At 56.1% G+C, this 26,803-nt stretch overlaps 3 protein-coding genes across 7 annotated transcripts; 2 read left to right on the top strand and 1 right to left on the bottom strand.

Moving 5' to 3' along the window:
- The first annotated feature begins 1,345 nt into the window (after window positions 1-1,345).
- On the top strand, window positions 1,346-8,503 carry LOC102460213 (cathepsin W-like). Its single transcript, XM_075938988.1, is given in 11 exon segments — window positions 1,346-2,505; window positions 3,129-3,195; window positions 3,570-3,683; window positions 4,156-4,206; window positions 4,209-4,291; window positions 4,504-4,603; window positions 5,509-5,589; window positions 6,117-6,233; window positions 6,644-6,708; window positions 6,835-6,925; window positions 7,874-8,503. Coding segments are annotated over 11 exon segments (1,017 nt in total). The 5' UTR covers window positions 1,346-2,403; the 3' UTR covers window positions 8,020-8,503.
- A 767-nt stretch (window positions 8,504-9,270) lies between these two features.
- On the top strand, window positions 9,271-15,715 carry LOC102446591 (cathepsin W-like). Of its 3 annotated transcripts, XM_006121669.4 has the most exons (11): window positions 9,272-10,443; window positions 11,053-11,119; window positions 11,487-11,600; window positions 12,059-12,192; window positions 12,411-12,510; window positions 13,117-13,197; window positions 13,647-13,766; window positions 14,198-14,262; window positions 14,396-14,486; window positions 14,611-14,669; window positions 15,358-15,715. In XM_006121669.4, exons 1-11 carry the CDS (start codon window positions 10,342-10,344, stop codon window positions 15,469-15,471), a joined length of 1,047 nt encoding a protein of 348 aa, XP_006121731.4. In that variant the 5' UTR covers window positions 9,272-10,341; the 3' UTR covers window positions 15,472-15,715. The 3 variants fall into 3 exon arrangements, with proteins under 3 accessions (XP_075795102.1, XP_006121731.4, XP_075795101.1); XM_075938987.1 differs by lacking the exon at window positions 13,647-13,766 and having other exon boundaries at window positions 9,271-10,443; XM_075938986.1 differs by lacking the exons at window positions 9,272-10,443; window positions 11,053-11,119 and adding an exon at window positions 11,138-11,403.
- Window positions 15,716-15,851: 136 nt separating this feature from the next.
- Window positions 15,852-26,409, bottom strand: BBS1 (Bardet-Biedl syndrome 1). 3 transcript variants are annotated; one of them, XM_075938982.1, is made up of 17 exons: window positions 26,264-26,409; window positions 25,792-25,868; window positions 24,169-24,203; window positions 23,577-23,849; window positions 23,331-23,377; window positions 22,951-22,989; window positions 22,398-22,470; window positions 22,058-22,189; window positions 21,792-21,898; window positions 21,222-21,342; window positions 20,757-20,915; window positions 20,424-20,493; window positions 19,844-20,002; window positions 18,969-19,102; window positions 16,682-16,816; window positions 16,518-16,604; window positions 15,852-16,319 (listed from the first exon to the last, which is right to left on the bottom strand). In XM_075938982.1, the coding sequence occupies exons 1-17, from the start codon at window positions 26,296-26,298 to the stop codon at window positions 16,233-16,235; spliced, it is 1,770 nt and encodes a 589-aa protein (XP_075795097.1). In that variant the 5' UTR covers window positions 26,299-26,409; the 3' UTR covers window positions 15,852-16,232. The 3 variants fall into 3 exon arrangements, with proteins under 3 accessions (XP_075795097.1, XP_075795098.1, XP_075795099.1); XM_075938983.1 differs by having other exon boundaries at window positions 25,792-25,923; window positions 26,264-26,325; XM_075938984.1 differs by having other exon boundaries at window positions 23,988-24,203; window positions 26,264-26,301.
- Window positions 26,410-26,803: the final 394 nt, after the last annotated feature.

The following is a 26,803-nucleotide window of genomic DNA, read 5'->3' as shown; positions in this document are numbered from 1 at the left end:
TCCTGGGGGTGCCTGGGCCCCCCACCTCCCTACAGCACTAGTGAAAGTGAAGGACTTGGGGTGCAGCACCTACTTCTATCAGCTGAGATCTGGGGGCACAGAGGGATTGTCAGCAGGGATTGGTGCTTTTGGTTTCTGCAGAGGGATCTTCAGGAATTGTGGGGCCTAGGAGGTCAGCAGCTCTATAGCGAGAGGAGCAGTGACCGGAGGGGTTGGCCTCCATATGGAGGGAGCCTTGGGGGTTGTGGAACTCTGTCTGGGGTCTATAGAGGGAACATAAGGACGGTGCACTTGCACCTCCCAAGATCTTCAGGAACGCAAGGGGCATAGCTAGGAGTAAAGCTAGTGGTTCTGGTTCCCAGCCCCCTGTTCTAAACACTAGACCCCACTCTGCTTCCAGAGCCAGGATAGAGCCCAGGAGTCCTGACCCCTCACTGGCCGTTGGGGGAAGGATCCGGTGGAGTTCCCAGGCAATGATTTGCAGGAGCAGCCCTGCTGGTGGATCAGCAGCATCTGGAAGGGTATGTCTGCACTGCAAGCTAAAGTTCAATGAAGATCCGCAACCTCAGCAGACACACAAATGGGGTCACCTGATTGGTTAAATGGGGTGGGGGAGCAGTAGCCAATGAGAGGGGAGTGTCACTCACTGCAGTGCTCCCCCACCCTGCAGGAAGAGGGCAGGGCTGAGTGGGGCAGGGAAAGGATGGGGGCACAAAGGGGGAAGCAAGGGGTCACTGGGAGGTGTACAGGGAAGGGGGGGTCAATGTGAGGGGAGGCGGTTGCTGAGGTGCAAGAGGGAGGGTATCATGCCGGTGCTGCCCCCAGGTGAAAGAGGATACGGGGTGGGGCTGTAAGGTGGGTTCTAGGTGAGATGAGGTTACTGCAGGACTGCTACACAACATAACCAACTCCATAGCTACTCAACAGGACAACATAAATACGCACCGCAACCAGTGCTATAGCATTAACCTATAAGCTTTTGCTTATCTGTTAATCAACTATACTATAACATCCCTAGTGTAGACATGCCCCAGGAGTCCTGCTTCTCAGAATAGAACCCAAGGCTCTGGAACCTCCCAGCCATTCTCACTACCTTGAAGATTTGGTCCTAGTCAGTGGGGCTTGGATTTCAGCTACAGGCCTGAGCCCCGGCAAGCCTGTTGTACTTAAAAGAAGTACTCGGGATCTTTTTCAGGGGGATAATGCCACATTTATTGATCACACATAGAATAATCAACCCTTATCATATGCATATGATATCTATCTATCTATCTATCTATCTATCTATCTATCTATCTATCTATCTATCTATCTATCACTCATGCACTCACACACACACAAGCACACTCCGTCTTGCTGTTGTTACCAACGAGTTGCTCCCCTTAACTGCACTGGCCTGGTGAGTTAGATGGGGGAAGGGTGGAGCCGGGCTTCTGCGGATCCGGATCGATGCTCCAATGGTGACAAGACGAAACCCGGGGTCCTCTGCAAGACACCTCACTTTTCTAGCATCCCTCTCATATGCAGATATATCCCAGATTCAAACTCTGGGTCTGTGTCCATTCGTCCCTTTGTGCTGCAGAGAGGGTGTTTTCCAAAGAAGGTGCCTGCTTCTAATCCCCAAGGATTGGATTTCTTCAGCCCACTTGACACCTTGGGTCTGGCTTCCACCCCCTCTTCAACTGGTGTAGCTGTCTGGAGGTGCTTGGCTCCCAAGTCTTACTCATTCACACCTCATTCATTCAATAGGGCAATTGATTACAGAGTGGGGGAAAGAGAGTGGGGGAAAAATTTTATTCTACTCCTAGCAAAAGACATTTTTACCATTTTAACTATATATTCAGTTTTCTACAAGTTTTCTATATAGGGTTCTAATACAAAGTTACAAGGTTATATGGATTCAGGTTCTAATACAAAGTTACAAGGTCATATGGATTAATACAAAGCTACAAGGTTATATGGAGAGGCACAATGTCAAGTCATATGAAGTAATATATATAATACATAGATTTATCTACAAGCCCAGCCCGGCAGACCCATTACAAGGATGTCTGCACTACAGGGGGCAGTTGCTCCTACGGTCTTTGGATTCTGGGGCACCATTACCTGGGGGGGCAAGGTGGGCACCAGAGGATGGTGCCCCGGGCTAAATGCCCCCACCAGTAGAGCAGATGAGCCAGGGGAACTGACAGAACAATGCCCCATTGTCTCCAAATCTGTCCATCTGGCACAGACCTTGAGAGCCCAGCAGCAGGTCTGAGGCTGCGTGGAGGTCTGAGACCCAACCCCCACACCTCAGATCTCTCTTCTCATGCCCCCGGATTTCACACCTACTGCTCCTCAGCTCCACAGTTTCCCTCACTCTCCTGCCCATGCCTGGGCTAGCACTGAGCTGCTACTGCCATGGGGCCTGGAGTGTGGAGTCCCTGCCTCCTGCTGCTGTGGGGCTGGAGCTGGGGCTGTGCCCTTCCAGCTGGCTCCATCCTGCCCCCGGGACTCAGCAAGGTAAGGGATGGAGGGTGAACCCAGAGGGAGCAATTTGGGATGGGGGGGCGGAGGGGGCCAGAAAGCCAGAGTGTCTGTAACAAGTGCCACTGGCTACTGTGCTCAGCCCAGCACTTTGGTGCATGTTGGATACTCCAGGGATGGGAGTTGGGCGGCACCACCAAAAGGGGTGAGTCCAGGAACCATTCCCACTGCAGGACAGCCTGTGCCTCATGCACCAGCGGCTGCACATTCCCCCATGCTCCATGTGCCTCTCTGAGCCCAAACAGCACATAGACACCAACACTCCCCCCATCCACCCCTCTGTTCCCACACACATCAGAGGGCTCCTCCACCTCATACCCCAAAGCAGGGATAGCCGGTGGAGGTGGGAGACTGAGGGGCATGAGCAGAGCTGGGTGGGAGCGCACAGCCAAGGGCTTGGATGGTAGGGGGTTGTGGTTCAGGACCTGAGGGGCACTGGCAGAGCTGTAGGATGGGGACCCAGGAAATAGGGGCTACGCGGGGATTTGGGGCATGAGCAGAGCTAGGAGGAGAGAACTGAGCATGAGGAATGGAACAGGACACTGGCTACTGGGATGCCCCTTCACTCCCACACTGCCTCACCGGTTTGTCCATTTCAGGCTGAAGTGACCCGAATGTTCAAGGATTTTATGATTCAATTCAACAGGACTTACAGGAGCCCTGCAGGTGATGGATGGGGGGATGGGGGACTCTTCCTGGGGGGCTCACGTGGGAGAACGTGGGTGGCAGCAGGGGAAAGAGGGGCTGTGGCCAAGTGAGCAGACTAGCTCGATCCCTTTCTCCTCGCCTCTGAGCCAGGCTTTCCCCGGGCCACACGTGTGCCAGGCCCAGGCAGGGGTGGGGTTGGAGGCCTCTGCTGCTGTCTTGCCCTTTCCATTATACCCGCTTCCCCCGCTGCCCAGGTCTCGCTAGCAGTGGAAAGAGACACTGGAAAATGAAAATTCCTGCCCCTGATGGTAGGTCTGGGGGGCAGGATGTTTAGTGCCACCAGCTAGGGGGTCTCCTGCACCCCAGAGCCCATGAACCTCCTCCCCCTCCAGAACAGCAGAGACGCTTCGGGATCTTCACGCAGAGTCTGCTTGCGGCACAGCAGCTGCAGGAGACGGAGCTGGGCACGGGGCAGTATGGAGTGACCCTCTTCAGTGACTTGACAGGTGGGACCCCCAACTCCTCACATCCCTCAGCCCTGCAGATGTGTACCCCTTCCCACTCCTACAGCTCAGCACCTGTCCTGTGACCCCCCTTCTCTGTCCACACCACTTGGTACCCCTCATGTCCCTCACCATGCTGCACCCACTTCTCCTACCCCCACAGCTGGGCACCCCTAGACCCTATTCCCACCCCATCACTCGGCACCCCTCCCATGAACCCTCTTTCTCTTCCCCACCATTTGCCCTCCTCCCCCACCACCAACTCTGCACCTTCCATCTACCCTCAAAGCTCTGCACTCCTCCCATCCCAGTCCCCACCACTCTGCCCCCTCTTCCCAGTCTTTATGAGTCTGCACCTTTCCTATGTACCCCCTCTTCTCCTCCCCATGGTGCCTCTTCCTCTACCTCCCACCTCTTTGCACCCCTCTCTTCCCCTTCCAGCACCCCTCAGTGCCATCTCCCTCTGTCCCCCCAGATGAGGAGTTCCATGGCATATTTCAAAGCCACCCACCCCCCAGCATGGCCCAGGCCCCCGGCTCCCGAGGGGGAAGCTGCCCACATCCTGCAATTGGAGGAAGGCCGGGGCTGTGACTGCTGTGAGGAACCAGGTAGTTGGGAGCGGGGCCCACAAATCATCAGTTAAATGTGACAGGACGGGTGTGGCTTGGTAGTAATAACCCCTCCCCCCATTGCTAACCCCAGTCAGCGCCTCTCTGCCTCCGCTGGGGCACTGGGATCAGTGCTGAGGCCAGGAAGAGCTCCCCCTTGAGCTCCACAGCACCCCCTAGTGCCATGCTGGGCCTCCCCTCCCCTCTCTCTGCAGGGAATGGAGTGTCGCTCATGCTGGGCATTTGCTGCCGTCTCCAACATCGAGTCCCTCTGGAACATCCACTTCCACCAGCCCCGGAACCTCTCGGTGCAAGGTAGGGACATGGGGATGGGAAGCCCCCTCGACTGGAACCGGATGGGACACCCCAGCCAGCGCTGCCCTGCTGTGCGCAGCCCCCAACAGGCTGTGGTGAATGGGGCGCAGAGGAGGGGGTGTCTGGGGATGTTGGAAGATCCTTCCCAGCTCAGAATCCTGGTATGTGTGTGAGTGCATGTAAAGAACTCTCTTCACTTCCTGCCCCTGGAAGCTTTTAACTTTTGACATGCCTGGGAGTGTGGGGTAGAAAGGGACCCCACATGGGGTTTCATATATCTGCACCCTATTGGCACTCACTGGTGTCACTTGCCTCCTGGTAGATTTGGAACCCTTCTCCCCACTGTATTATCATAGAATACTAGGACTGGAGGGGACCCGAGAGGTCATCGAGTCTAATCTCCTGCCGCCATGGCAGGACCAAATACTGTCTAGACCATCCCTGATAGACATTTATCTAACCAGCTCTTAAATATCTCCAGAGATGGAGATTCCACAACCTCCCTGGGCAATTTATTCCAGTGTTTAACCACCCTGACAGTTAGGAAGTTTTTCCTAATGTCCAACCCAAAACTCCCTTGCTGCAGTTTAAGCCCATTGCTTCTTGTTCTATCCCCAGAGGTCAAGATGAACACGTTTTCTCTCTCCTCCAACTGATCCCTGCCTGAGGTACTCTCCTCCACCAGCTGTTAAAGCTGGGGATGGCAGGTGCCACAAGTATTTCCATCCAGGGGTGGGAAAATCACCCCCCCGGAGCCACAATGGGAAGTCCCACCTGCCAAATGAGCCAGGTGCTCACTGGGGTCTATCATGGTCAGTACCTGCTGCCCAGCAGGGGCAGGATTTCAGAGTGTGACGGGGATGAGTGGGAGCTGGCTTGGTGCTCACCCCCTGCTTCCTTTGCAGAGGTGTTGGACTGCAGCTGGTGTGGAGCAGGGTGTAAAGGGGGTTACGTGTGGGATGCCTTCAATGTGGTGCTCTGTTTACGTACGTAGGCACTGGAGGGACATGGGTCCTTTACCCTGCAAACTGCCCGCATGCCCCAGGACTGGCCCCATTGCACTCCCACAACAGTTTCGCTGCAATATTTTAGTTCCTGGGGACTCACCCCAACCCAGACTGGAGCCCCTCCCCAGTGTGCCAGGTGCTGCACAAACATAATCAAAATTGGGGCCCATAGCACTGCACAGCCCCCAGCCCAGTCTGCAGCCCCCAGCACTGGTGCTGCCCAGATCCTGACCCAGATAGGTGCCGGTCTCTGCACAGACCCACTGAGATTGGAACCCCCCCATCATGTCAGAGGCTGCAAGGACCCTGACCCAGACCCAATGCAGTCTCCCTGGTACTGTGCACAGAAGGAGTCCTCTTCTCAGTCCTAGTCCCTCCTCTGAATGCACTCTGACAGGCTGTGGGGGGAGGGGAGATTGACTCTGAGTCTGGAAGGGGAGGTGAGTAGAGCAGGGAATAAGGGGCTCTGGGCCCATCCCATCCCTTTCACATACACTTGCTTCCAGGAGGTCTGACCAGCGAGGATGACTACCCCTACACAGGGAGAGAGGAGAAATGCAAGAGCTGTGATGATCGTGGTGCCTATATCCAGGGCTTCCTGACGCTGCCTAGAGATGAGGAGGGTGAGGCCTGGGAGGAGAGGAATGGGGATATGGGATGGGGGAACTGGACCATTTTGGGTGGAGCGGTGGGGCAAAGGGAGTGAGGGGCAGTAGAACAGGATGGGGGGGGGGTGACAAAGAGGGCTGGTGGGAGGGGGCAGGGCCAGAACTGATCAAGACCTGGTCAGTTTCCAGGCAGCCGTTCATGGAGTGATGTGGAGCTGGTTAGTTTTGTGCTTTCCCTGGGGGAGCTCTGAGTAGAAGAGGGGGAAGGTGAGGGATGTTGGGGGCCCAAAGGACACAGGGCAGGACAAGGGGCAGTGTAGCCAGCCTGTGGGTACAGCAGCAGCCTGGTAGGGCCATGCCTGGGTCTGGGGTGTTTGTTCCTGGGGTCTCCTCCCCACCTAGTTCATTTGGATTTCCTATTCTAGAAATAGCTGCACATGTCGCATCTCAGGGCCCAATCACAGTTACCCTGAACTCAGCTGCCATGAAGGTATGTGCCCCCCAATTGCAGCAATGGGGGGAAGCCCTCTGGCTACGCACCCCATCCCAGTGACCTGCACACTAAGCTCCCCCTCCCTTCCTGACTCACCTTCCCCTCATTTTTGTACCTCTGCAGCATTATCAAGAGGGTATCTCCCTGCCATCAGTGATCAGCTGCAGCCCAGACTATAGGGATCATGTTGCTCTGGTGGTTGGATTCGGAGCTGGTGAGTGGGTGAATCGGGGCAGGGGATGGGTAGTGTGTGGGTTTGTATTGGGTGAGAGGCTGGGCAGGGGGCTCAGCTGTCAAAAGCAACTTATGTCCCTTTTCTGTTCCCCACCAATTAATTGCAGAGAACAAAAAGCTGTACTGGGTCATCAAGAACTCCTGGGGGGAAGGATGGGGAGAGAAGGTGAGTGTGGGGCTGCCCACAGGACAGCATCATCCATGGGTGTGTTGGTTGGTTTTATCTGAAGACTATGCTGTGGGATCCTGCAGAGATGCAGCCACCTCTGAATAGGGTGCAGGTAGGCTCACCAATGAGGGGCAATGGGGTCCATTGTCCTGGGACTCGAATTTTCAAAGAGGCCTATAGCTCCTCGGGGAGTAAGTCAGCAGTGCTACCTCTCTTGGGGGGAGGGGGGTTTTACAGCCCTAAGACAGAGGTATGCCAATGTAAGTTCCCAGGCTGTGTCTACATTGGCGCGATCTTTCGCAAAAGTGGCCGCTTTTGCGCAAAAACTTGCTGCCTGTCTACACTGGCCACAAGTTCTTGTGCAAGAACACTGACGTTCTAATGTATGAAATCAGGGCTTCTTGCGCAAGAACTATGATGCTCCCACTCAGGAATAAGCCCTCTTGCTCAACTGTTCTTGTGCAAGAGGCCAGTGTAGACAGGCAACATGCATTTCTTGCGCAAGAAAGCCCGATGGTTAAAATGGCCATCAGAGCTTTCTTGTGCAAGAGAGCGTCTACACTGGCATGGATGCTCTTGCACAAAAGCACATGCCAGTGTAGACGCTCTCTTCTGGAAGAGTTTTTGCACAAGAACTCTTCTGTAAGAGAGTTCTTGTGCAAAATCATGCCAGTGTAGACATAGCCCCAGTGTACAGCAGCCCTGGGTGAGAAAAGGTCTCCAGTACCAACTGTCCCTAACCATGTGTCCACTTGGCAGGGCTATTACCGTCTCTATCGCGGCAGAAACGCCTGTGGAGTCAGCAAGTTCCCTGTAACAGCCATCGTGCAACGCTTAGGAGCCCCGGGAAGCAAGGTCCATTGTCCCTCTTGAAGGGGGTGCCGCTGCTGCAGAGAGGCTGCTGACTCCCCTGCAATGACCTCTGCCACCATCAAGACAGAAAAAACTGGTTGGCACCATAGGCCTTTGCTGTGTGATGGGGAAATGAATTCAATACTCAGACCACTATAGCTCCACACCCACAGGTACCAGAGCTGGGTTCGGCCCTTCCAGCAGCACACATGCATGCACTGTCCCCAAGCCCAAACCCCTTCCCCTTTGCTGGAACAACGAACGGGGCCAGTGAAATATCCATTAAACTGCTTTTCTGTGCTCGGTGTGGCCCCTTTGGTTGATGGGGGTTTAATGGTTTATCTGCGTGTATCTCCCTGAAACTTCCATGCTGTATACTCCACACACTGACATCCTCGGTAAAGCAACTGTGCTGGCTTTATTGGGATGCTGTGATCACAGCTCAGGTTTCTAAGTGTTGCCCCCAGGTTTCAGGGGTGGGGGGAGGGAGGGTAGAACTTTCTTTGATGCTAAATTCCATCCTCTAACCCCTCTGATGTAAAGACCAGGCCTGATTCCAGTTGGGCAGCAGCACGGGATGCCAGGTGGAAGCTGGTCCACAAGGGGTGCCAGTTTAAAAACTAGCTCCCCTCACGGTCCGGCTGCCTGTTGCCCCACTCTGCTGCCTCTGAAACAAAGACAGAAGCGCGGGGTGACAGTAGCCCTTGTCCGAGAGGTGGGGTCTGAGCTCCCAGACCCAGCGTGAGCCAGAAATGAGCTGAGTTGCCTCCCTGCCTGGCCCCTAATACACTTTAAAAGCAGAACTGCAGCAGGGATAGGTCCCAGATCGGGCACGAACCAAGACTGAGAGCAGCTGCTCACCAGCCTGCTAAAAAATCTAGTGGTGGAGGGGAGGGGGAGAAATGCATGTAGTCTATAGAATTAAGCTATGAGCTTTTGCTTATTGGTTAATTGACTACACGATTACATCCCTACTCCCCATCCGATTTGCAAGGAGTCCTGGGGAGGGAGCTGTGCTGAGAACAGGATGTCCATGCCCTGCACCAGGACTGGGATCCCACTGGCCTACTGCCTCAGTAGCGGGAGCAGGATAAATATTCGAGAAACAATATGGTATTGCAGGGCAGGACGGGAGCAGGATTTAAAAACAGTCCCGTGCAGGGCTCTACTTCAACCCATAGCAGCAAAAACTACCCAGCCCCCTCCCCTCTCCTCCGCTAGAGCTGTGGAGAAAATCCTGATTTTTCTCACCCTGTCTCCTGGTTCCATCCAAACGCCCGTCCCCCTTTCATTCCCAGCGGTGGGTGTCCCATGGCCTACTCACCACTGCATTCATCTTAAGGGGTTCCTGTAGGGTGGATGTGACAGGCGCGAGGCTGGACTCCAGCGCTTTGACATAGGCCCGGGCTGCCATCAGGCGCAGCCGGCACAGGTCCTTCTGGAACACATGGTGCATGGCTGTTCCAGGCTATGGCTACACTCCCTGTTATTTCAAAATCAGCTTATTCCTCTTCCCAGGCAGGAGCTGTCATTTCGAAATCACCGGCTTGGGAGTGTGGATGCTCACCGTGTTACTTGGAAATAAGGGGAGTTATTTCGCAATGATTCCCTAGTGTAGACATGCCCCAGGAGTCCTGCTTCCCAGAGTAGAACCCACGGATCCGGAACCTCCCGGCTAGTCCCACCGCCTTGAAGGCTTTGGTCCTAGGCAGTGGGGCTTGGCTTTTAGGTTCAGGCCTGAGCCCCAGCAGGAGCCAATGTACGAGCTCCAGCAAGCCCAGCCTGGCAGCCCCATTAAAAGGAGTCGTGACCCACTTTGTGGTCCTGACCCACAATTTGAGAAACGCTGCCCTTGAGCAGCCCTAGGGCTGTTGAGCTTAGTGGATGCAGTAGGGGGCACTAAAAGCCCCATGTCTCTGCTGGGGTATTTTACAGACACCCTTGGCAGAGGGGGGCTGGATTCCAGCGTGGCCAGCCCCAGACAGAGGTTCACTGTGCTGTGGTTGTCATAAGCGACATTGCTTCCAGGGTCTTTGGATTCTGTGGCACCGTTACCTGGGGGGGGGGGGGCAAGGTAGGCACCAGAGGATGGTGCCCCGGGCTAAATGCCCCCACCAGTAGAGCAGATGAGCCAGGGGAACTGACAGAACAATGCCCCATTGTCTCAAATCTGTCCGTCTGGCACAGACCTTGAGAGCCCAGCAGCAGGTCTGAGGCTGCGTGGAGGTCTGAGACCCAACCCCCACACCTCAGATCCCCCCCTTCTGCCACCTCCGGATTTCACACCTGCTACTCCTCAGCTCGACAGTTTCCGTCACTCTCCTGCCCATATAGCCACCACAGGATGCCTGGGCTAGTACTGAGCAGCTACTGTCATGGGGCCTGGAGTGTGGAGTCCCTGCCTCCTGCTGCTGTGGGGCTGGAGCTGGGGCTGTGCCCTTCCAGCTGGCTCCATCCTGCCCCCAGGACTCAGCAAGGTAAGGGATGGAGGGTGAACCCAGAGGGAGCAATTTTTTGGGGGGAAGGGCCCTGAAAGCCAGAGTGTCTGTACGGAGTGCCACTGGCTTCTGTGCTCCAGCAATCTTGGTGCTTGTTTTGATACTCCAGAGATGGGTGATGGGCATGGAGAGGGGCAAATCCAGGAGCCATTCCCACTGCAGGACAGCCTATCCCTCATGCGCCAGCCACTGCACACTCCTCTATGCTCCATGTGCCTCTCTGAGCCCAAGCGGCACATAGGCATCAACACTCTCCCCATCCACCCCTCTGTTCCCACAGATATCAGAGGGCTCCACCTCACACCCCGAAGTAGGGATAGCTGGTGGTGGTGGGAGGCTGAGGGGCATGAGCAGAGCTGGGTGGGGGTGCACAGCCCAGGGCTTGGCTCGCAGGGGGCTGTGGTTCAGGACTGAGGGGTGCTGACAGAGGTGTAGGATAGGGACCCAGGACTGGGCTTCCAGGGGGCTGGGGTGGAGATTGGGAGCATCAGCAGAGCTTGCGGGGCAGGACTGAGCATGGGGAATGGGGCAGGAGCACTGGCTGCTTGGATACCCCTTCAATTCCACCCGCTGGTTTGTCCATTTCAGGCTGAAGTGACCCGAATGTTCAAGGATTTTATGATTCAATTCAACAGAACTTACAGGAGCCCTGCAGGTGATGGATGGGGGGATGGGGGACTCTTCCTGGAGGGGCTTACGTGGGTAGCAGGGGGAAAAGGGGCCGTGGCCAGGATGACAGACCAGCTTGATTCGCCTCACCACATCTCTGAGCCAGGCTTTCCCCGGGGCGCTGCATGCGCTGGGCCTCAATAGAGGCGGGGTTGGAGTCCTTCGCTGTTGTCTCACCATTTCCATCAGGCTGGTGTCATACCCACCCCTCTGCGGCTCTCGCTAGCAGTGGAAAGAGACACTTGAAAGTGGAAACTTCTGGCCCTGATGGTAGGTCTGGGGGGCAGGATGTCTAGTGCTACCAGCTGGGGGTCTCCTGCACCCCAGAGCCCATGATCCTCCTCCCCCTCCAGAACAGCAGAGACGCTTCGGGATCTTCATGCAGAGTCTTGTCACGGCACAGCAGCTGCAGGAGACGGAGCTGGGCACGGGGCAGTATGGAGTGACCCGCTTTAGCGACTGGACAGGTGGGACCCCAGGCCCCCCGCATCCCTCAGCCCTGCAGCTGTGCACCCCTTCCCACTCCTACAGCTCAGGACCTGTCCTGTGACCCCCCCTTTTCTGTCCACACCACTCAGTACCCCTCCCGTTCCTCACCATGCTGCACCCACTACTCCTACCCCCACATCTCTTCACCCCTTCTAGTGCTACCACCCCTTCCACACCCACACCTCTCTACATCCCCTTCCCCAAATGTACTGCTCTGCACTGCTCCCTTCCCCTCCCCACCACTCTACATCCCTTTTCCTGGCCCCACTGCTTTGCACCCTCCCTCCTCCTGGCCTTCACCATTTTGCATCCCTCACATATCTCCCTCCCTGCTGCTCCCCCATGTCTCTGCACCCTCTTCCTCTACCTCCCACCTCTTTGCACCCATCCTTCCCCTTCCAGCACCCCTCAGTGCCATCTCCCTCTGTCCCCCCAGATGAGGAGTTCCGTGGCGTATTTCAAAGCCACCCACCCCCCAGCATGGCCCAGGCCCCCCGGCTCCCGAGGGGGAAGCTGCCCACATCCTGCGATTGGAGGAAGGCCGGGGCTGTGACTGCTGTGAGGAACCAGGTAGTTGCAGGGAGGGAGCCCACAGATTAGCAGTTAAATGGAGCAGTTCAGGGGTGGCTCAGTAATAAGAACCCCCCCATTGCTAACCCCAGTCAGCGCCTCTCTGCCTCAGCTGGGGCACTGGGATCAGTGCTGAGGCCAGGAAGAGCTCCCCCTTGAGCCCCACAGCACAGCACCCCATAGCGCCATGCTGGGCCTCTCCTCCCCTCTCTCTGCAGGGAATGGAGTGTCGCTCATGCTGGGCATTTGCTGCCGTCTCCAACATCGAGTCCCTCTGGAACATCCACTTCCACCAGCCCCGGAACCTCTCGGTGCAAGGTAGGGACGTGGGGGTGGGGCGCCCCCTTGACTGGAAGTGGATGGGACACCCCAGCCAGCGCTGCCCTGCTGTGCGCAGCCCCCAACAGGCTGTGGTGAATGGGGCACAGAGGAGGGGGTTTCTGGGGATGTTGGAAGATCCTTCCCAGCTCAGAATCCTGGTATGTGTGTGAGTGCGTGTAAAGAACTCTCTTCACTTGGGCTTGCCTAGAAACCTGGGGTACGTGGAGACCTGATGTGCGGACTCTATGGGGTTTCTTATATTTGCACCCTGTTTGTACTCAGTGGGGTAGGGGGACAGCCCCACCACAGACTTGCCTCTTGGTAGACTTGGTACCTCTCCCCCCACTGTATTATCAGCTGAGCCCTGCCTGAGGGACTCTCCCCCACCAGATGTTAAAGCCAGGGCTAGCAGGTGCCATGAGTCTTTCCATCCAAGTGTGGGACAATCAGCCCCACCAGGAGCCACAATGGGAACTTCCCCCTGCCAGGTGCTCACTGGGGTCTATCATGGTCAGTACCTGCTGCCCAGCAGGGGCAGGATTTCAGAGTGTGACGGGGATGAGTGGGAGCTGGCTTGGTGCTCATCCCCTGCTTCCTTTGCAGAGGTGTTGGACTGCAGCTGGTGTGGAGCAGGGTGCAATGGGGGCTACGTGTGGGACGCCTTCACCACGGTGCTCCGTTTACGTATGTAGGCACTGGAGGGACATGGGTCCTTTTCCCTGCAGACAGTAACACCGCCCGCCATGTTCTGGACCTTCCAGGACGTGCCCTTCTTCACCCCCACAACAATTTTATTGTGAGAATATTTTAGTGCATGGAGACTCACCCCAAACCAGACTAGGCCCCTTCTCATTACAGGTGCTGTACAGGCCCCTTGAGATTGGGGGCCCCTAGAATTGCACAGATCCTAGCCTAGTCAGCAGCTCCCATCATTGGATGCTGCATAGACCCTGGCCCACACTGAGTACAGTCTCCTCTGTATGGTACACAGACCCTTCCTCACTCCTGGACCCTGTTCTGGCTGCACTATATGACAGGATGCATGCAGGGGGGCTTCAGAACAGGGCAGTGCTGGAGCAGGGAATGAGGTGTTCCTGGCCCATTCCAGTCCTTTTACACACATCCCCTCCTAGGAGGTCTGACGAGCGAGGCTGACTACCCCTACAAAGGGAAAACAGAGAAATGCAAGAACAACGATAAGCCATCAGCTGCCTACATCCAGGGCTTCCAGACATTACCTGAAGATGAGGAGGGTGAGAGGGATTGGGGTGGAGCCAGCTGGGGAGACTGGACCATCCAGGGTGGAATGGTGGGCAAAGGAGCATGTGAGGGGCAGTGCAGCAGCATTTTGGGGACATAATGGGGAGTGTCAGGCAGAGCAGGGTCAGGGTGGAGGCTGTGTAAGACAGGGCCAGAACTGACAAAGACCCTGCTTAGTTTTCAGGCAGCTGTGCACTGGCAGGAAGGTGCATGGGGTGGTGTGTGTGAAATCAGCAAGGGGCTTATTAGTTCCATGCTTCCCCATTGGAGCAGCAGAGGAGGAAGGTGAAGGGTGCCCAGAGGACACAGGGTGGGACAAGGGCCAATGTAGCCAGCCTGTGGGTACAGCAGCAGCCTGGTAGGGCTGGGGTGTTTGTTCCTGGGGTCTCCTCCCCACCCAGTTCATTTGGGTTTCCTCTTCTAGAAATAGCTGCACATGTCGCATCTCAGGGTCCAATCACAGTTACCCTGAACTCGGCTGCCATGAAGGTATGTGCCCCCCAATTTCAGCAATGGGGGGGGAAGCCCTCTGGCTACGCACCCCATCCCAGTGACCTGCACACTAAGCTCCCCCTCCCCTGTCACTGACTCACTCCCTCCTCCCGTTTTTGTGCCTCTGTAGTATTATAAAAGGGGCATCTCCCAGCCCTTGGTGAAGAACTGCAGTCCTGACCAGCTGGATCATGTTGTTCTGCTAGTTGGCTACGGGGCTGGTGAGTAGCAAGGGGCACTGCAAGTGGTTGGATTTGGGTTAAATGAACTGGGGGTTGGCAGGAGACTCAGTTGTCAAAATCACCCTAACGCCTCTGTGCCTTTCTCTTCGCCAATTAACCGTAGTGAACGAAAGGCAGTTCTGGATCATCAAGAACTCCTGGGGGGATCACTGGGGAGAGCAGGTGAGTGTGGGGCTGCCCGCATGGTGCTGCTGTCTGTGGGTGTGTGGGCTGGTTTGATCCCACCTTTGGGTGGGATGCAGGGGCTGATTATACAGGCAGGCCCATCAATGTGGGGGCAGTTGTCCCAGGACCCAGAGTTTCAAAGGGGCTTGGTGCTCCTGGTTGCTGCCGTTGCCCCGATCTCCTTTGAATTGCCACAGGAGTGCTGAAACATGGCTCCGAGGGCTGGGGGGGCCTACACTGCGGGCTAAGGGCTGACTGCCCTCAGCCCCACCACTCCCAGGCCTGCGGTGGCTGTCAGCTTTGCTGTATACAGGGATCCCCTGCCTAAGGCACAGCCACCACTGGGGTGAGGAGTGGGCTTTTATTGTACATGCCCCAGCCAGGTTCCGACCCTGGCCCAGTTAGGTGCCAGGGCTGAGTGTGGGTTTGTCTACACTTGCAGCACAGCTGTTTGCCACCTCCACCCATGGGAGGGGTTCTCCTGTCATTGAAGTTCACTCCTCTCTGCTAGGCTCACAGAATTGTTCCATCCACCTAGGTCAGCACTGCTACCCATCTTGGGGGGAGGGGGATTTTTACAGCCCTGAGACAGAGCTATGCCAATGTAAGTTCCCAGTGTACAGCAGCCCTGGGTGAGAAAAGGTCTCCAGTACCAACTGTCCCTAACCACGTGTCCACTCGGCAGGGCTATTACCGGCTCTATCGCGGCAGAAACGCCTGTGGAGTCAGCAAGTTCCCTGTAACAGCCATCGTGCAACGCTTAGGAGCCCCGGGAAGCAAGGTCCATTGTCCCTCTTGAAGGGGGTGCCGCTGCTGCAGAGAGGCTGTTGACTCCCCTGCAATGACCTCTGCCACCATCAAGACAGAAAAAACTGGTTGGCACCATAGGCCTTCGCGGTGTGATGGGGAAATGAATTCAATACTCAGACCACTATAGCTCCACACCCACAGGTACCAGAGCTGGGTTTGGCCCGTCCAGCAGCACACATGCATGCACTGTGTGCAAGCCCAAAGCCCTTCGCTTTGCTGCAGCAATGAACGGGGCCAGTGAAATATCCATTAAACTGCTTTTCTGTGCTTGGTGTGGCCCCTTTGGTTGGAGGGGGTTTGTTTAATAGTTTAGCTGCGTGTATCTCCCCCACACCCCATGCTGCGTACTCCTCACACCGACACTCTTGGCAAAGCGACTGTGTTGGCTTTATTGGGACGCTACAATCACAGTTCTGGGGCTTTCCAGGTGCTGCCCCAAGGTTTGTGGGTGGGGGAGAATCTCCTGCCCACCTTCCTCACAGTATTTGATGCCAAACTGGGCACAAGTCCTTCCCCTATCTCCTCTGATGTAAAGACCTGGCCTGATCCCAGACAAAACAGCTGGGTCTGTGCTCCAGGCTGGGGGCAGCGAGGGCAGCCACAACACCCCCTCCCCATGATCCCTACTCAGCAGTGTGCATCCTGGGGCGGTTTGGTGGTTCAGCTCCAGCTCCAGCTCCAGGCTCTGGCCCAGTGAGCCACCTATGGGATCTACTGCAGCTCTGGTCTCTATCGCCCCCCAGAGGGGGTTCAGGCAACAGCCAGGCCCTCACTCACTGGCATGTTGATATGGGCAGTCAGCAAGGGTGTGCTCTGGCCCTCCCGCAACACAAACACCTGCAAGAGAGGAGACAGAGCGCCCAGGATGAGAAAGAAGCCACCTATGGGGAGGGGTGCAGGGACTCTTTATACACGGATTCCTCCTGGGGCACTGAAATGCAGCCACCTCTGGGTCCCACCCCCATCCACCAACACCAGGAGGGAGGATTTCAAAGGACCAGGCATCTCTCTGGGGTGGGCTGTCTCTGTACAAACCTTGATGACATCTGAGATCCCCTTGTCACTCAGACACTCCACAAAGGTTTCAATGGGGTAGTTCAGTCCTGGGACCAGCATGGGGGCCTGTAGGGAGACAAGGCCGAGTCAGCCAGAGGGCAGGGGCCTGTAGGGGTGGTCAGAGGTCAGGAGAGGGGGAATACCTTGAAGAAGGCTCTTTTCATGGCATAGAGGTTCTGGTCGTAGAGGAAGCTCACCAGCAGGTTGATGGAGGGGCACCCAACTGATGTATTCTGAATGTGGAGGGTCAGTTTGAAGGTGGGGCCGATGCCCTGGACCTGGAGGTGGAGGGGTAGATTCTGAGCACAGGTTCAGTGCAAGGAGGAGAGGAGTCCTTGATCCCAGAGCCAACCCAGCCCTTATGAGGGCCGGAGAGCCAGCTTGGGAATGGGGCGGGAGGGGAGGAAGCTCCACCACAGGAGCCATAAGAAGGGATCCCTGGAAATCTAAAGAGATGACAAAGCCAAATTCTGCTCCCACTGATCGGCGTTCAGCCCAGATCTGCTCAGTGAGCTAGAGACCCATCTCCCCCGGAGTTCCTCTCCCCCCTCCCATATTGCAAGGGCACATCTCGCCCTGTTTTAACACTGGCCAAATGTGTCTGATAATGGCTCCTGGCTCTTGCTCAGACTGCGACCCTCATGAACCACACAAATCCTCCCCCACATGCAGATGGGCAGGGAGACCAGGGCCAAGCTCCCTCAGGACCTTCTCTCAGAGCAACTCTTCCCCTCTGGCTGCCTGATGCCCGGCATTTCCAGTGGGGGGTTGTTCTCACAGCTCCTGTCTGACCCCCTCCCCGGGCGCAGTGTCCTTGAAAAGCAGCTGCCCCAGGTGCATGTAGCACCCTGCAAAGGCCTTGTCGGCACTTTCTGCTGCGCTCTCAGCAACAGTGGCTCTCCCAACAGTGACCCTGCCAAAGCAGGCAGCTCAGTCCAGTGGCTATACCTTGAACTTCAAACTAGAGCCCGGCAGCGGCAGTGGGCTCCCGAGGGGCCTGCTGCCATAATTAGCAGGAGGGGGAGAAAAATTCAAAAAATAATGTGGGAACAGAATGAAAGAAAATAGCCCTCCCACCCCGCAGACGAGACACCCCAGCCAGCAGCAGCACAGAACAAAGGGTGGCAATGGGAACTTTCCCTCCTCGCGCTTGTGGGTGGCTTCCTGTCCCCTTGGCACGATGAGGAAGGGGCTCTCCAGCCACTTGCATGGAGGCTGCGAGGTTTCTAATCCCTTTGCCTGGGAAGGGGAGATGCAGGGGCTGCTCATCCCCTTGTAGGGATGTGGATTCTAATCCCTCTAAGTCAGGGGCTCCCTCCTTTTTGATACCTACCGGGGACCGGCAAACCCAGTCACAAACTTTTCGTGGACTGGTAACATTTTATTTGTATATTCATTATGCAAATGATGAATATGCAAATACATTACTGGACCGCCAAAAGCTGAGCCCCCAGTGCCAACCCTAACTCTTAGAGCTCTGTGCCCTTCCACTACACCCTAGTGCCAGCCACTGACCCCAGAGTCCCCTGCGCTGAAACCCCTCAGGACCAACTCCCCCCATCACAAATGCCTCAGTGCCAGCCCACCGCCCCTTAGAGCCCCCTGCCACCAGCCCCCCAGTACCAGCCTCCTATTTCTAGAGCCTCACTACACCCAACCCCCCCAGAGCCTCGCCCAGTGCCAGCCCCCAATATTAGCTGTCCCCAGAGCATCCAGTGCCAGCCCGGCCCCAACCCCCCCCCCCCCCCCCCCCACTACTAGCTCAGCCTCCAGATCCCCCCAGCACTAGCCCCACCCCTGGAGCCCCCAGTGCTTGCCCCGCCCCCCTCACCTAGCCCTGTGCATCGCGGCAGCTCTGGGGACCAGGGCTGGAGTACACCACCTAGTGCCTCCCCTCCCACCGCTGCTGTTGGGAGAGGCCTGTCCTGACCCATGACATATGACTTGCCTTTCCCAACTGCCCCGGAGAGACTTGTATACCCCAGCCTCGTTCCCCAGATCCACCGCGGCCCAGGAGACAGAGATCCATGGCCATCAGCGAGCGGTGGCCCGGCGGTTGGGAACCACTGCTCTCAGAGGGTCTCCCCATTCCATTGCAAGGGATGCTGAGGAGGGAGCTGTGCTGAGAACAGAATGTCCATGCCCTGCACCAGGACTGGGATCCCAATGGCCTACTGCCTCAGTACCGGGAGCAGGATAAATATTCGAGAAACAATATGGTATTGCAGGGCAGGACGGGAGCAGGGTTTAAAAACAGTCCCGTGCAGGGCTCTACTTCAACCCATAGCAGCAAAAACTACCCAGCCCCCTCCCCTCTCCTCCGCTAGAGCTGTGGAGAAAATCCTGATTTTTCTCACCCTGTCTCCTGGTTCCATCCGAACGCCCGTCCCCCTTTCATTCCCAGCGGTGGGTGTCCCATGGCCTACTCACCACTGCATTCATCTTAAGGGGTTCCTGTAGGGTGGATGTGACAGGCGCGAGGCTGGACTCCAGCGCTTTGACATAGGCCCGGGCTGCCATCAGGCGCAGCCGGCACAGGTCCTTCTGGAACACATGGTGCATGGCTGGCGAGGGGCGAAGGGACAGCAAGGGAAGAAAGTCAGTCTGGGGGCAGCAGCCAATCGCCGGGGGGGTCTCTACCTATTACAGAACCATAGGACTGGAAAGGATCTCAAGAGGGCATCTACTCTAGTCCCCTACACTCATGGCAGACTAAGTATGAATGGATCTGGGTTTATGGCTTATCTGCAGCACAGTGCCATTTGGTGTGGCACTGCGGCATCGGGGTCAGCACTGAACCCCTAACTGAGCCCCTATCCCGCCCCCCTGCAGTGCAGCGGCCCTTGGGGGATTGTGGCAGTATTGGTTGTGAGGGCACGGCACCCCTGACTGAACCCCCAACCTGCTTTCTGCAGTGCAGCGCCTCCTGGGACATTGGAGCTGCATTTACTGTGAGACTGCTCCCTACTGAGCCCCCCTTCTGCTCCCTACAGTCCACCGCCCCAGTGGTGCCAGTACATTTACACTGACATGTTGAGCTGGTAAGTAAATCCCAATCCAGTGGTTTCTATCTTTCCCATGGTTGATGCTCAGAGTGAGACTGGAGGCTCTAAGGCTGGACCCACGGGAGGAGACCCATTGCTGGGGGAGAAGGGAATGGGAAATAGTGTGGGAGATGCGCCACTTCATCTCCCACCCCCAATCTCCACTCCTCCATCCTCATACCCCTGCATCCTCATCTTCTCCACCCCCTTCCTGGCACAAGCTGTCCCCCTCCATGCCCTCCACATTCCTGCCCCACTCACCCACAGCATTCTCACGCTCCCGCAGCGTCTGGTCTACATACAGCCTGGTCTTCTTGGGCACACTGAGTCGGATGCTCTGGGCCATGGGAGGCCCCAGCGACGTGTCCTTCTCCTCAAACACGGCTGTGCGCTTCAGAATCTTGATGATCAGCCCCCCGCCTGAAGAGTGGGGCATGTATTATTGAAGGAGCATTTCACAAGTGTCAAACTTTTCAGTTGGCTGTACTTAGAAATATGATTTTCCAAAACTCTGCAGTGAATGCTGCACTAGAGGTAAAGTGTTGTCGGGATAGAGTGCAAATGGGCACTAAGGTCCTGAAACCCCTCTCCCTGGGTCAGATCTATGGGCCCATCCCCTGTGTTGTGCTACCTGTAATAGTGGCCGGACCCTTTAATGCCCCTTGCTGAACTGCATGGCCCATGGGATTTGAATTCCTTCCTGGATGCCTGAGGGTGGAATTTCTGAGCTAAGATCAGTGTGTCCTGCACGCAGCCAGCAGCATTCCCTGCAGCATGCATTCAGTATTGCACAGCAGCGCAGGGAACTGAATGGTGCCCACCTGGCACGTCCTTTGCTCACCTTTAGTTGTCATGATGAGTGTGTTGTCTTCACGCCCATAGCGGCCAAAGCAAATGCTGGTGACCACATCCTGTGTGGGGGAAGCAACGGTATCAGGCAGCCCAGCCAGTGTTCTGGCTTCCTCATAAGCACCAGACCCGCATTCCTGGCTCCTAGTCTCCCCATTCTAACCCCCTAGACTCCACTTCTTCCCAGAGCTAGGGCTAGAACCCAAGAGACCTGGTTCCCAGTCTCCTACTCTAACCCATGAGACCATTCTCTTCCCAAAGCTGGGACAGAACCCAGGAGCCCTGCATTAGCCTTGGCACTGGCTTTGCCCAAAGGGGTAGTTACCTGGGTGTGGATGATGTCCACAAGATTCTTGTCTCGGTACATGTGCACCTCCTGGTTGGCCAGACTCAGCATCACGGCCTGGAAGCCCCGTGATTTCTGATCTAGCAGGCTCATGGTCATCAGTGGGGCTGGCAGATAGATTGTCCACAGCTTCTTCCCCTGTGCAAGAAAGGGACCTGGTGCTCAGATTCAGCCAACTGTAGGGTGAGGGGCAGAGGCTGTTTATCTGCCTCTGGGGTGGGACAGAGTTATTTACACAAGGATCCCTCATGTGACACCCTGAATGACCCTCTTAGCAGACCAGACTTAGACGGGAGCTATAGAGATCTCCCACTGATCCCCCAGGGAGAGGTACTTTGGTACCAGGAGGTGTAGGGAGCAGATATGGGGGTATACAGGATGCAGAACCTGTCCAGTTGATCCACTCCCCAGTGCTCTGGAGGTGGTGCCATCACCCACTCCCACCTTCTGGGTGTAGCCTTGCAGTGTCTCATCGGAGCAGCCAACCATGATGCTCTTGTGCACCCGCACGAGCCCCACGGGCTGGGCACTCAGCTCAATGCAGTATTTGGATCGCTTAGACTCCCTGGAGTGGGGAGAGAGGGCAGATAGGTCAGTGCCAGCCCACCACAGGGCTTATTGCCCCACCCAACCCCCACTTTGTACCCCCTGCCTGCCTTGGGTGTTCCCATGACACATACACCACCATGCCCTGGGACCCAGGGGATGGGACCAGGCAGGCCCCACATGCAGGAATGTTACAGCAAAGCGAGACCTTCAAGCACCAGGGCCTGGGCTGAGGTGCATTATGGGCAACTGGCACTGCTGGCTGTTGGGCAGGAGCTAGGCAGAGTACTGGGATGGGCCCATGGGTCCCATCAGAGAGGGAAGGGAATACCAGGCTGGAGAGAGCCCCGGGTCTGATCCAGGTGGATGTGGGGACATACAGGGTCCCTTATCTTACGTTCCTCAGCACTCCCCAGCCCTCTCTTGGCCCCACTGTAACCCAGGTATCCACTCACGGCTTGCTGTCACCTGCGCAGGATGTAGATGTTCCCATCCCTGCAGGCCACTGTGACCCGGTACTCCACATCGAACTGCCCCATCACGTCCAGGAAGGCAGGCACGCTAGGCAACGTCATCTGTAACAGCAAATGGAGAGCTGGGGCATCTCCACACATGCACACGAACGAGCTATATATGAGCTGGGGTGCCTTGCTTGGTGCTGAGATGCAGCCACCTCTGGGGTGGGGTACAGGTGCTGTTTATTTAGGGACCCCCTCACCCAGATCCCCACTCACCTTGGCCAAGATAGTGAAGGCCTCGGGGTCCAGGATGAGGATATCAGCACTCTCCGTCCCAATCACCAGGCAGCTGACCGCATCCTCATCCGCCATGTTCTTCTTCAGTGTGCTCATGCAGGTGATGACAGTCTGGACAGGGAGATAGGCATGCGAGGGGCATGGGCCTCTCCCCCTTCCTACCTGACGAGGGCAGTGCCAGTCTCCCCAGGGGACATGCTGGGAGGTAAGGGTACCTGGATCGCCCTGCTGGGACTCACAGGACAAGGGGTGGGGAGTGGAAATGACAATGCTAGAATACCATTGAGTCCTCCTCTCCAGATACAGAGCAGGGACCCACCTGACGCTTGATTGGTTGCCCCTTATGTAGGTTTACAAAACTCTCCATCTCGGATACATCTTGGGCCAGGAACCTGGGGACAGAGGAGAGAGAGAGGTGGACTGTGCTCTAGTCTCAGCCTGCTCTGCCCCACATTGTCCCCCTCTATCTCCTTAGGATGGGAGATAGAGAGTCCCCAAACTTTGGGACAACTTACCCCAGAGAGCCTATGCTCCTCGCACCACCCACCTCTTCCACTACCAGGATCCCTCCCCAATTCCCAACCCCCCTGGCTTGTCATCCCCACATCACCTGTGTCCCCCACTGCTCAAATCCCTCCCCGATTCCCAGCCCCGGCCTTGTGCTCTTTACTGTACCTGCCTTCCCCACTGCCAGGATCCCTGACCCCTTCACACAGTCTCCCTTGGCCACCAACCTCAATCTCCCAGCTCCAATCCCCTGAAAAGTCAGGTTCATAGAGCTCTCAACCCAGGGTTTTAGTGCTAGTTAAGAAATTGGTGGAGGGTGAGATGCTCATGCCACTCCCTGCCCTCATTGGTACCACGTGGCTTACCTCAGTGATCGTACCGACAGGGGTATCTCCGCCTTGTCCCTGACACACACCAGGAGAGGAAGATGTTGAACAGAGAGAGACATGGGACGGAAACTCAGTAGGATATATTCACCATCCCATGTCCACAACCCAGAACAGAACTCTAGAACTGCTAGATCCCACTCCCCGCCCAGAACTGGGGGTAGAACCCAGGAGTCCTGGCTTTCAGCAGCCCCAGCTTTGGCCTCAAGGATCATCCCCAGACTATCTGCAGGGACTGAATGTTAAATGTCTCCGGCATGAACTCTCAGCACTTCCTAAGCGAGGGACCAGGATGGAATTTCAGGGGAGGGAAGGCATGGTGATATGATAGTTCATAGGGGGCAGGAAAAGCCACTCACCGGATCCCCTCCAGCATTTCCTTCAGAGTCAGAGGGTCAATCATATCCTGGAGTGGGATGCAGACAGAGAGATATGGGAAGGCAGGGAATAGAAACCAGGCATCCTGACTTTCAGCCCCTCCGTTCTAACAAGGCCACACTCTCAGAACTGGGTTTGATGTGGAGTGCAAGGGAGGGGTGGGCACATTGGTTTGATAAGAGGCAGGTAGCATAGGCTGGCCATACAATGCCACCCCCTCTGCTCACCTCTTTGGCTTGCTCCCAGACATCCTGCTCGAGAGGGTTGGCATCCAGGGGGGGCAGGGTGAATTTGAAGTAGGGCCGCAGGTTCTTGTAGACATAGACAAATGGACCGGAGGCCACAGCAACGGCCGGCGTGCGTGGCTCATTCTGGTCCATCAGAAAGGTGGCCACAGCAGCTGGCAGGTCCAACAAGGTGCTCTCGCTGGCCAGCCCCGTGCCCCGGTATACCTTCAGCCTCATGGTGTGGCCAGCCATGCCTAGGTCACCCACCACCAGCTGGGGGGAAGACAGAGACAGAAGGATAGTGTTCATGGGTCCTCATTCCCAAACCCATGGAAGCTCCCACCTGCTGGGCAGGACACAGGCATCATCACTCCCTCCTGCCCAGAAAAATAACTGGCCCTGAATACCTACCCCCATCTTGAGAGACAATCCCAACATTCCCCATCCAAGTGCTGTTTGCTCCTGCAGCCCAAGATAGGATGGAGTGTGGGGGATACCAGGCCAAGGGGACTGAACTAGGAGGGAGTGGGAAAGGATACCAAGGTGGACAGATTCATGGCCTGGGGTGAGCAGGCAGGCCAGCCCTCCTCACCTTGTAATCTCCATCGCCATGCAGGTCAGCCAGGGCTGGAACAAAAAAGAGATGTGGCGTCAGCATCCCAGACAGACTCCCCATGTGCTAAGCAGGTCCTGCCATGGCCCAGTATCTGACAGGCATAAAGGGACAGTCTCCTCCCCAGTTAATGCTGATCACATTGCCCCACTGTGGGGGAACTGTGCTGCAAGGAGGGGAGGAGAATGGGGATTAGGAGGAGGTATTCTCTCCTCACAGCAGTGTTGGCTCATTTCATAGCAATTTAAGAGGCTTGTGTTCCAGGGCCACTGAAAAATGTAAAAGACTTTGAAATAAAAGGGGCTTTGGAAACATGGATTGGAAGAGCATGACTGGGAGCCATGGTTCTATCCCCAGCTCTAGGAGGAAAGTGGGGACTAGTGGTTAGAGTAGACTCTTGGGTTCTATCCCCAGCTCTACAAGGCAGACTGTTGCCACTATGCTCCAGGCTCTATAACCACAGGGCAATATCTGTTCTTGCTGTGTGTCTGGTTCCCATCTGGGATGCTCTCTACAGAGTCCCATAAATGTCCACAGTGACATGAAAGGTCGGGGATATATCCTAGGGGACAGTGTTTGAGTCCCCTGTCATGGGTAACCCTCCACAGGACCTAGTTAGCATGAGCCCAGCAGTTCTAGTCATTATCCTGCATGCAATCAGAGGGGATCACACTGGGCCTTGACAGCCAGGGCAGCGTGCTACACACTACAGTTTGTGATTTAATGGTGAGCTGAAGCTGGCTGGGAACTAAGCTTCTAACCTCAGCTTTGGGAGGAGTGTGAGGCCCAGGAGGTTAGAGTTGGGGGCTAGGACTCCTAGGTTTATCCCATTGTAGGAAGGGATAACGCAGACAAGGTTTTCTTCCCAGCACTAACAGCAATGCAACAGCTACTTTCCAGAGGGTTCTCCTTTGAGGACCCAGAAATGTGAAGCTGGGGTTCTGTAACTGAAGGGCAGGAGGGGGCTAAATCTTTAATGGAGAACACTTTCCTGCCAACCAGACATAGGCCTCAGAGTTAAATAAGCATCAGATCATCCCCTTCATTGCCTTCCCCTGTGTTTGTATGCACCTCACACACTCACTTTGAGAGAGGGGAGGCCATACAGAGAACAGGAGCCCAAATCCCCATAAGAATTAACAAACATGTGGGGGAGGGTTTATTTTGTATTCCCTCGGTTGGGATCCCTTGTCTCTGCACATAACTATGCTCAGCCATCACCACACGTTTAAGTGACCTTGAGACCAGTTTTCTTTGAGGTATCTCACTAAGCTATTGGAGGAGAATGTGGGGTCAGATAAGGGATGGGACTTATCTAAGCACCCACAAACACAACATGGAAGGGGCAGGAATAAAACCCAGATGTTCAGATTCTCAGCACCCCACCACCTGCACATTAAAACCACTAGAACACATTCTCTCCCCGAGCCAGGAACAAAAACAAAAAGCCCTGATTCCCAACCCCACTCCAATCTAACCATTAGCTCTCACTCTCCTCCCAGAGCCAGAACTGGCCCTTTCTCCTCACCCTCCCCACCTCCACCCAAGAGAATCCCACTGGAGCATGCCCCGGCTCTCTCAGCTGGAGGATCCTGGACTTACCGATGCAGGAGGAGAAGGTGTAGAGATTGGCCATGGGGTCATAATGGGCATCAAGCCATTTGGAATTAGCTTCATTACTGGAGAGGAAGGGGTGTGGTCAGAGACAGGTAGGCACAGAGCGACAGAGAGAAGCTGGGATGTATGTTAGTCAACACATGGAACAGAAAATCCAGCTGCCACGTCCCTCCCCATCTGCTCTAACCACTGGTGCCCACTCCCCTCCTACAGCTGGGACAGACCCCAGAATCCGAGCTCCCTGCCCCTCCCTGCTCTAACCACTAGATCTCACTCCCCTCCTAGAGCTGGGACAGACCCCAGGGGTGGAGCTCCCCCCTCTAATTACTAAAGCCCACTCCCCTCCCCAAAGGTCCCCACTTCCAGCCCCTCCTCCCACCCCCACTGGGTGGGGATCCCAGCCATGGCCGCCCTCCCGGCCCAGGAAGGGTTCGAGGGTCACCAGCACTCCCCTCACCTCTCGCTGCTGGAGGAGGAAGAGGATGCCGCCATGTCCACCCGAGGAGGGGCCAGCCAGGATCTGTTGCTATAGCAACCCAATGGCTGAGTATGGGAGTAACAGGAAACACAGTCCCCTAGCCAGCCCCGGTGTCTCACTTAAATAGGTCCTTCCGGGGGAGACTGACCCTGGCAACTCGAGAGTTCCGGAAGTGCGGGGACTCTCTCTAGTCTCCCATCTCATATCTACTCCCTTTGAAGCTGGTGGGCAGGGGATTACCAGCAGATCAAGTGTTGCAGTGTCTAGGAGTCACCACCCCAGGAGCCTGGCTACCACTTGTATCCAGCCCCCAAAAGACATGTCCCCTGAGTCTTGAGACCTCCCCAACTTTCCTGCCCCAGAGAAGGATCCCCAGGAAGTAAAAGACCCTGAATCCCATACCCCTGCACCAACTAGTTCCCCACCAACCCCTGGACCCAGGTCAGAACCAGCATTCCCATAAGCCTCATTTCCCTTGCTTCCTAAGCCAGCTCAGCCAGTCTCCACCCTTCCCTCTAT

Source organism: Pelodiscus sinensis, chromosome 11 (genome assembly GCF_049634645.1).
Source record: "Pelodiscus sinensis isolate JC-2024 chromosome 11, ASM4963464v1, whole genome shotgun sequence".
Taxonomy (NCBI): Eukaryota; Metazoa; Chordata; order Testudines; family Trionychidae; genus Pelodiscus; species Pelodiscus sinensis.
Note: the sequence above shows the minus strand (reverse complement) of the source record. Positions and strands in the feature narration are given on the sequence as shown.